The sequence below is a fragment of the Malania oleifera genome, chromosome 11 (genome assembly GCF_029873635.1).
Source record: "Malania oleifera isolate guangnan ecotype guangnan chromosome 11, ASM2987363v1, whole genome shotgun sequence".
In the NCBI taxonomy this organism is placed as follows: Eukaryota; Viridiplantae; Streptophyta; class Magnoliopsida; order Santalales; family Ximeniaceae; genus Malania; species Malania oleifera.
In genome coordinates, this window is record NC_080427.1 from 11,654,956 (window position 1) to 11,665,119 (window position 10,164).

The following is a 10,164-nucleotide window of genomic DNA, read 5'->3' on the forward strand; positions in this document are numbered from 1 at the left end:
AATCACAAAAATTTAATTTCATTAGCCTTTACTTATAGGCAATGGCACAATTTAATTGAATTCTTTCCAAATGTTATTGCTTTAGTAGGCTAGAAGACTCCAATTTTGAACAAATCATAGAACCACATCAACAGGGCCATGTACCTTGGATCATGATCCAACCTATGCCATGCGTGTTAATGCCTTAGGCATGTATAGATAGATATAAATAAATTTGAGAAGTCGCAGCATTAGGAAAGACATAGATAATGTCGATTGTTGATTTAGAGTTTGAATCTTATGTCTACTTACATGCAGACCATTGTAAGTTAAGGAAAGATCTTTTATTTTTTTTTGGACTACTCCAATTTCTGAATAATACCTAAATGCCACTGGTTATGAAAAAAAATTGTCCATTTCCAATGCACTACACCAATGGTATAAACATAGGAAAGAGGAAAAGAAAAAACAGTATATTGAATTCACTTGAGACATACGCACATATGCACACAAATACAATATGCTTGAGAGTGAGTGAATTAACAAAGAGAATAACATATTTGAATTAATGAAGACATACGCACATAGCCATCCAATATATCCCATTTTTAAAAACAAACAAAGGTCGAATATGAGGATAGATATTAAGAAAAGTACTGCAGACAAAATTAATTTTCCTTTATTTTTTTTATTGAGAAGTATGCTTATGTTTAATTAAGGAAGAAGGAAGTTATCCGAAAGATTTTGCAATCAAACAAACATGCCAAAAGTAAAAAGTGATACTATAAATTCTAAAAATAAAGTTAAAATGAATATTTCCTGTTGCCTAGGCCCTTGAATTTTAGTAACTTCTTTGTGATCGTTTTTATTAAAGCTTATTGGATGTGTTTTCAAGTTGTAAGGAATTAGTACAAGCCCTTTTTTGTCACAAAATCATACTCTCAAGCATCCCAAAATCTTACCCGTTTTGTAATTCACTTTTGCTAATTGTTTAGCCATTGTGTGGTGCATTGGATTCAACTTTTTGCCCATAATCCCAAAGTAGTAATAGTCCAAAAGAGAAAAAGGGAATTTCAAGTGGTTCCTTACATAAGCAATTAGATGATGGAGACATTGAGATAGATGATGAATTACATGAGCATAGCATATATCCATAGGTTACATATATGTTACATGTGTCTTAATTAAATAAAAGTTATGTTGATAATTAAGAAATTTGTTGAAAATTTAAGCTTTAAGATAATGTGCACATATGAACAACGACTACGAAAATTAGAGAAAATTAAAAGGGAGAAAAAGACCAAAAATTACATGGTTTAGTAATGTGCACATGTTCATGGAGTTCTCGCACAATTTTCACTATCAAATTTATATATATATAAAACCGTCTTAGGGTTTCAACCCTCGACTGCAATGTGTATATATGGTTCCATATGAAAATCTTGAAATACTCTCATATGATATAGTTACTTTACACCCTGACTCAAATATGTTGTATCATACCTTGAGGGATGAAGTGCCCGCCCCCCACCCCCTAACACACCCCACTTAATAGTTTAGGCAAACAAGGAGGTCTCGTGCATTGATGGCATAGGGGCTAGACCTGGCAAAGTAGATCGAGTCGGATAATCCGTAATGGATAAGGAAGATTATCAGGTGATGAAAAAATCATAATCCTTATTCCACTCATTTAAGTGGCGGATTAGACGGTTTTGAGCCGGATAATTCATGGCGGATGGGTGGATATTCGCTATTCTTAAATATAATTTTATTAATAATTTCTTTCGACATAATTATTCAAAGAAACAAATTACCACAAAATAAAATAATTCATAGATTAATATAAAGGGTAACCAATAATGGCGGGTAAAATGAGTTTAACCAAAACTTTTTTAAACATAAATAAATTACATTAAGTAGCAGTCAATAGGTAACCCCAAAAAGAAATTCAAAAGGAAACAGAAAATGAGTGTCTTGGATTGAGCTACAAAGCATCTTGAGAGTACTTTATATATAACATAGCATTTGAACACAATGTTCAAATTTAATTTAAAGCAATCACCCAATAAAAATTGAGGTTTTGTGTAATTCAAAGCATTGGAGTATACTCTTATCATGAGTGCTAATTGCAGAAAGAATTCGCAGTAGGTAGAACAATGAGCAAGAAGCATGTAAAAGAAAAATAAAGGTAATGGTTTGCGTTGAGAAGTATTGATGGCAGCAGACCCATACACAGTACCAGACAATAAGGGGGTGATTATCAAAAGAATCTATCCAAAAATGGGGGCCTAGGGTAAAAGTTTCACAACAAATAAGTGTATACAATGTCTTCAACTTTTTGCCCATGCAATTTAACCATCTAAACACCTCTTCCATTCCTCTCCCTCCAGAAACACAAGAACACATAGCCTAAACCTTCCTCGATTTATTGTTGATCCTCTTCTTTCCTGTAATGAGCAAGAGAACTAAGGTAGTTTGGCACAACCCACATAACATTGAACCACTGCCAATTAAGGAACCAAAGCTCCATGGAAGCCTAGGCAGTGAGGCTGAATATGACTCCTCATCTGTTTTACACACATGTCACCATGCATACACATAATGTTCATGAAATTTTGAAGAAATCAATATTGAAGAATTTTTGTTAATTTGATAATTAGAACGAGTACTTGCAGAAGTGCTGTATTGAGAAAATCCCCAACTAATCTACTCAGCATTATTTTTAAACAGATTTTGAAAATCCAGTGCCTTGCTTGTATACTTTTTTTGTTCCTTTCTTTTCTTTCCTTATGTTAGGCTAAACTATGATATAATTTAAATGGATATCAATTCTCAATGCAAACATTGAACTTAATTTTTATCCTGGATAGGGAATCGTGAAATATTAGTTGTTATGAAATATCCTTAGTCTTTAGAAGTATCTTGAAAGCGACCATGTATATATATCCATACAGGCATACTACATCTGCATAATATATATATATATATATATATATATATATATATATATATATATATATACATACCCAATTTAATACAACAAGCTGATTTAGCACAGATTACAACCATGGATAGTTTTGTTGTTTCTGCAATTGGTTAAAGCCATGTCATGTATCACCAAAACATCCAACTGAAAGAGAAGATGAAATTTATGAATTATAAACGCCAACGAAATAATTAATTTTCATTTCCCTACTTTTTTGTTTGTGTAGAAGTAAAAAATTCTGTAGAAATATGTAATGTCCTAATATGCAATAACAGAGAAGTGGAAGAAGCAGATTTGCAAAGGAAGAAGAAGAGAAGGCTTACAAGTTAGAACTTCAAAGCAGATAAACTCATGAAGGCTCGAAGATGAGCTTGCGAAGATCTCCTTTTGGTTTGAAATGTCGACGATGAACTCACAAAGCTCTTGACAAACTAGCGAAGGGCTCCTGCTGGTTTGCAGTGTGGAAAACCAACTCATGAAGCTCCTAATGCTGGTTCAAAGGGTCAACAATGAACTTACGAAGCTCCTAACGAACTCACGAAGGGCTCCTACTGGTTCAAAGTGTGTAAGATGAAGGGTTTTATGTCGGAATAGGGTCAAAGAGAAGGGTTTTGTCCCAGAACAGGGCTAGGGCTTGTTCTGCTCTGGAGTTTGGCAATTTGAGAATCTGGGACAGTGGATTGGGCTGACATGGGGCTGGGAGTGGGAGGGGCCGAGCGGGGATGGGGGTTGTCAGCTATGTCTGTGTGGCGACAGTGGCGTGTGGGTCGTGTCACGTGTGGGCACTGGGCTTTGGCCTTTGGGCACTTGAGCAGTGCGTTGTTGGGCTTTTATGGGCTGATTAGTAATAAACTTTTAAGCAAGGTTGGCGGATATCCATCGGATAAACCCAACCCGATCCACTAAGGAAGCGAATATGAAAATGAAGAATCATATTCGACTCCTTTAACAAGTAGTTGATTATAAGTTGACTAAAACAAATCAGATGCGGTTCATATTAAAGGATTTTTATCCATTTTTACAGGTCTATCAAGGGCCTTACATGCGAGCCCCTAAGCCCTCCAATTTGTAAAAATTTTCAAGTATATACCCTTTATATACGAGTCATAGCTTAAAAAAATTAAAATATGCCATATAATTATGCTTATGATTTAATCTACTTAATATTATTGATGTGGTTTAATGATGGTGTTGGAATTTGTGTATTCCCAAGAGGGAGGGTGAATTGGGTATTTAAAACTTCGTAGGTTGATTTTAGTTCCACAAACAGTATTTCCCAACCTATATTCTGTCTATGTAATCCCAAATGAATAGATAAATATAAAGTGCGGAAATTAAATCATGTGCAACATTCATAGACTATTGAAAGTAACATACACGCGCCCCCAGGGCTAAGCTCAGGTGGTGGAGCGATTTCCAGGGTGTGCCTCTCACGAGGTCAGCAATTAGCCACCCGGGATCGATTCCGCTCTGAGCTCCTGGTTTACCCTCCTCGTGGTGATGTGGGGCCGGATCCACGGGGCGTGGGATTAGTCGCTGGCCGGTGCAGTGGACAGTAAAACTGACACTGTTGACGGTAGGCGGATACCCGGACGAATCCAAAAAAAAAAAAGTAACATACACGTGCAGTAAATAAATTACACACACAATATGTTATCAGGGTTCGGCCAATATTGCCTACGTCCTCACCTCAGTTCGCAAGCCCGAGGATTCTACTATTGCTCACTTAAAGGGTGGAACGGTATCGGTTACAATCAGGTCAAATTACCAAGACTGACCTCAACCTTTACACACTCTCCTTATGGGGAGGAGAAGACCCTACCAATCCTTAAGGGCTAGATCAATGCCTCCTCAGGTCACACTTAGAATACAACAGTGAATATGAAATTTGTGTACAATTCAAATGTTTTTAAATACAAGCAGATTTGTACCAATATGCACATACAATAATCAATGCACCTCAAGCAGATAAGAACAATAAGCTCAGCGTAATACGTGTGCAATAACACTCAATCTAATATCAATATTCAATTAAGAGCAAGAGTGTATTATCAAGCTTATCTTTAAAACAGTGTATAGATGTATATCTCAACCACAATTTAGGATTTCAAAGATTTCTGACAATAGTGATCAAAATATCTCTAAAAGAATTTTCTCAAGATTTTAGCACAAAGAAATATTTGAAAAGTAAGCTTGTGAAAATGATTTTTGCTCAAACAAAAACACAAGTTAAGGTGTCTTGCAATTCAAATGCCAAGACCCACAAGCTTTAAGGTTTACCACACAATAGATTTATTAAATTAAATTGAGGGAAAACCTTTGCTCAACTCTCAATCCAAAAAACAAACATAAAATGAACACAATGAGAGTTTCTAACAAATGGGAATAAAGTATAATCACTCAAAGTACTCTCACAAGGCTTAATTTAGCAAAGGAATAATAGTATGAGACTATATGAGCTTTGTGTTTGGAAAAAGCTCTTTAAAAAATATGGAGAATTTCTTTGTTAATAAAAATGCTAATCACCCCTTAATTGAGCAAATGAGCTTATATTTATAGACAAGGCCAAAATTATAACCATTGCGGACACCAAGGGAAATATTATAATTGTTTTAATTGAGTTTTAAAAAATTAACCCTATTTTACCCTAGGTAACCCTCGGTAATTTTTGGCCAACCAGAGAGTTTCAGTTGACTGAGCCATAGGTTCGGTCGCCCGAATAGACAAATGAGAAAAAGCAAGTTTTTCATGTTTCAAACTGCTCGATGTTCAGTCGCTTGTTTTTAAGTTTGGTCTACCAAACTGGCCATTTCGGTTGCTCGTGGGGTATTTTGAACGTAAAGTTCGGGCGCTCGAAGTCAAGTCAACACTCTAACTTTTTCAAACGTTTAGTTGACCGAGGCATCTTACCTTGCCTGGTTCGGTCGCCCGAAGCCCTAACATTTTAACACCTTAAGTCCTGTTTTAAATCAAAAGTTTCCTCTGATAGCATATGTGATAATGGGGACTAACCTAAGTACTAGTGCAAGGACCTAGGGTCTTTTCTAAGGTCCAGGAATTTTAACTTAGTCTAAAAAACTTGGCATCGATCGACGGAAAAGTCTCTTGATTTCCAAGTGATGTGTAGGGACCTAAGGTCATTCTAAGGCCTTTGCGCTTGTAGGTCCTACCATTCATGACATGCGTCAATTATTACAAACCTTTTGATTAAAATTACACTCTCGAATGAATTAAATATAAATTACAAATGTAAACAATTTGTCTTCAAATTCTTCGAGTCACCGTATTCCTTTGCCAATTCATGTAAGACTAATCGTGCACATAAACTCGACAAACATTAAATATCAAGGTATTTGTCATAATCAAAATAGGATATGACCTATAAGGTCAACAAATGGTTCCAAACTATGAGTTTGCTAGACTATAAAGAAGAGGAAAGTAACAAAATTTGCTAAGTCTTGACATTTTATTTCATGTAATAGCGTTTTGGATGTTTAAAATATATACGGATAAGATGTTTGATATTTAGATCCTATTTTTGAATATTGATTAAATATTTAAATGAGTTATTATATGGATTTCTAGCCTTTTTAAAAGAAGGTTTTGAATATGTAGTGTTATTGATTAATGAAATTGTACAGAATTTATATTTGATTTGAAAAGTAAAAAAAGAAAAAAAGAAAAAAGAAACGGATTATTTTTGGTGATGAGAAGATGTTGTCACTAAAAGTTGCATAAGATTTCCAATGAATTTTTTTTGACACACTTTATATGTCCCTTAAATCCTATGCCTGCAAGTTTTAGGGAATTTTGAGGATGAAATTGTTTTGTTCTTGATGATTTTAGGACTATTTTTTTTTTGTCCTTAATGTTATTTCCCAATAACTTTTTTCATCCTTATTTTTTGGGGACAATTTTATTTTGTATTAAAACTTTGGCCTTTGGAGATGAACTTTGTTTGTTAGTATGAAAATTCAGTTGCGAGACTCTTTAAGGATGAAAATATTTGAGCCCTAAAAAGTGTCTTTTGGTGAGATGATTAAAAATTTACCTAGAAAGCTTTATAGTGACAATTTTTTTAATGATATATCAATGAAAAGTTTTCTTTTTGTCCTTAAAAATCTTTAGCAATTAATTTTAAATCTTTAGGAAAGGAAGGATGTGTCACTAAAATAAATTTTACTTATATCGTCTATTTATACAAAGCTACATACCACATATTTAAAAAGATAGTAATTAAATGTATATAAAAAAATAACACTAAAGTGTTGAATGGTTGAATTCAAAGGTTATTTTACGTTAATTAGGTACTATTTTTGGAACACGTCTATGTAGGCGCATTAGTACCTTTTCCTTATATAAATATACTTCTAAACCTAACCTCATTACGCATATCATGATTAGTGATTCCTTGATCTTAGATATAACTAGAAGACCAATTAATTGATAGTAACTAATTTGGTGATCTAATTAACCATATTTAAGATATAATAGGTTAGTAACAACTCAATTACTTATATGTGGCTCATTTCTTACCCCTCATTTTATTAATTCTCCTCGCCATTTGGATCAAGGTGATTCAAAGATTCATTTCTGATAGGTGATGATCATTCTACACATTGAGACACCCTCCAACACTCTACACTTTTGTTACATTTAAACAAATCTACAAAGCCCACAAGCTTTGGATGATAAACTGTCAAATACTAAACAAAAATATTCGACACTTGAGCCCTACAGATATCAGTACGGAGTATACCTTGGACCTTAAATTTAAATTTACATGGATTTGAACAAATTTTAATACACTTTTCAATTAGATCTTATCCAAATCAAGTACTAATTCAGATTCAAGGTCTTTCAAAATATTGTATTACTATTGGTTAAAATCCAAAAAAAAAAAATCTATATATAATCATGACAACAACAAACTGAGAAAATAATTTTAACTTTGATTTTTCTTTGTTGATTGTTGGAATATTTTCTAGGTTCAAATATATATACATATATATATATATATGTATGTATGTATGTATGTATGTATGTATGTATGTATCATATATATAATAGTAGAAACTATTTAACCTAAAGTGCATAAAATAGGGGGAAAAATTAAAAATCTAGCCTCATAAAGAAAATTGAAGTCCAAAGTACTTGGGGAATTGTGTGAACACTCAAATTATTATTGCTACAAAATTTATACACCTTCAAACCTGAACCCTAGACCTCTTGTCCAACTCAGATTGTTTGATAATATCTTGGATCAAGAGAGTTATGCCCAAGTGTGAAGATCCTCCCTCTTCCATGGTCTCCTTTGCTTTCTCTCCAAGCTGCCTTGCTCTTTTTCTTCTATTTTCTCCTTCTTCCGCCCCATCCATTAGTCTCTTTAGAGCCTGTTCAACATCCTCTCTCTTCACCAAAACCCCAACTTTCTCTTCCTCACCCCATCTAGTGGGCAGCTGAACACCAATTCGAACTCCAATCCTCAAAACCTCTACTATAAGTTTCTCATTAAGGAATTGCTCAGCAAAAAGAGGCCATGTTATCATTGGCACCCCAGAGCAAATGCCTTCTATTGTCGAGTTCCAACCACAGTGTGTTAGGAACCCTTTGATTGCTTTATGGGACAAAACAAGAACTTGTGGTGCCCAGCCCTTGATCAAAAGTCCTCTCCCATTGATTCTCTCTTCAAATTTATTTTCCTTTAGCCATTCTTCTAATTCTGCAATCATTGATTCTTCTGTTTTTATCACCCAAATAAATGGGTGGTTTGATGCTTCCAAGCCCAACCCTAGCTCTATCAACTGTGATGCAACTAGGCGGCACTGGCTCCCGAGACATGCATAAATAACTGAACATGGTTTCTTTGAATCAAGCCAACCCAAACACTCTTTCTCCTCGATTGAGGCTCTGTTGCCTCTCTCGAACTTGTTCGAATGCGCTTTGTTGCAGAGCGAAACTGGGCCAATGCACCACACTTTTTTGTGTAGGGCATTCCTGTAACCTTCGACGAACTGGGGTTCGAGTTCATTGAAACTATTCACCACAACCCCATAAGAGGCTAGTTCAGCCTCTTGTATTGGACCTCGAATATCATCCATGTCAGCCTGCAAAACAAATTCGCCGGGCAGCTGGGCTTTGGTTATCTCAATTTTCTGGGGCATTCCTGGGATAAGAAATTTTTCTGAGTTCAAAATGATCGAGTTTTGAGCGTTATAAAGCTTTATGTTGTGGGAGCTGAGCAGTGAGAAGCAGCATGTCCCATGGAAAACTATCCGCGGGATTCGAAACTTTTGGGCTGTTTGCAAAGTCCAAGCAAGGTACTTGTCCGAAATTATACAACTGGGAGGGAGCTTTTGCTCCTGAAGGTATTGTTCTAATGGCTGTTGAAGCTTACCAACCGCAAAGTAGAAATTTCTTATAAGATCCCGTGAAGGTACAACGTCAAGACTCTCACAGCCTACGGGCAGACCCGCTTCTTGGCATGGAAACGGGAGTTCACTGACTTGAATAGGAAGCCCGGACTCTACGGCTTGATTGACTATCGGTGCAAATCGTGATGCGTTGAGAGGGGTAGTGACTATGGTTACAATAACACCGCGCTCTGCCAAGAGCTTGGCCATGTCTATCATGGGGATCATATGGCCTTGTGCCATCAATGGGATTAGAACAAAGTGAAGCTGGTTTGGTGTTGATGCCATTTTGGTACTAGAAGTGATTGGCTATCTCTTTAATTTCAAGCCAAATCTAAGAAAGGAAACAGAGAATAGGACTTTGTTTTTGTCTGAGATTACAAAATGGGAATACATATATATATGCAGGCTTGGATTTGGTGGACGGCAGGTTCGTAAATTCAATCAAATATGGAGCGCTTAGTGGCTCATGCAAATCCGGAATTGGCCGTGTCTGATAAGGTGAGCTTGACTTTGACAAATCGAGCCCATGATGACGTGCAAATGTGAACCTTAATGTGCTGCAGCGCATTCTGGAACTGGTGGGAGTTATTGATGACGTGGCACATTGTGAACTGTTGCATCATTGTGGTGAACAAACAGTGGTGAATGCTGATCGTGGAAGGGGTCAATGCTTGACTTGATTCTGGGTCAAGCCGTGCGTAATACAAGGGCTGAAATAGTTGGAGCTTTTTTTTTTTGTTTTATTATTAATTTAAAATAAAATATTAAATAATACGTAATCTC

The 10,164-nt window shown here is 35.7% G+C and overlaps 1 protein-coding gene across 1 annotated transcript; it reads right to left on the minus strand.

Annotated features, from left to right (window-relative positions):
* Nucleotides 1-8,133: 8,133 nt before the first annotated feature.
* On the minus strand, nucleotides 8,134-9,666 carry LOC131168250 (UDP-glycosyltransferase 73D1-like). The gene has a single exon (XM_058127553.1). It carries the CDS (start codon nucleotides 9,664-9,666, stop codon nucleotides 8,173-8,175), a length of 1,494 nt encoding a protein of 497 aa, XP_057983536.1. The 3' UTR covers nucleotides 8,134-8,172.
* Between the last annotated feature and the right edge of the window lie 498 nt (nucleotides 9,667-10,164).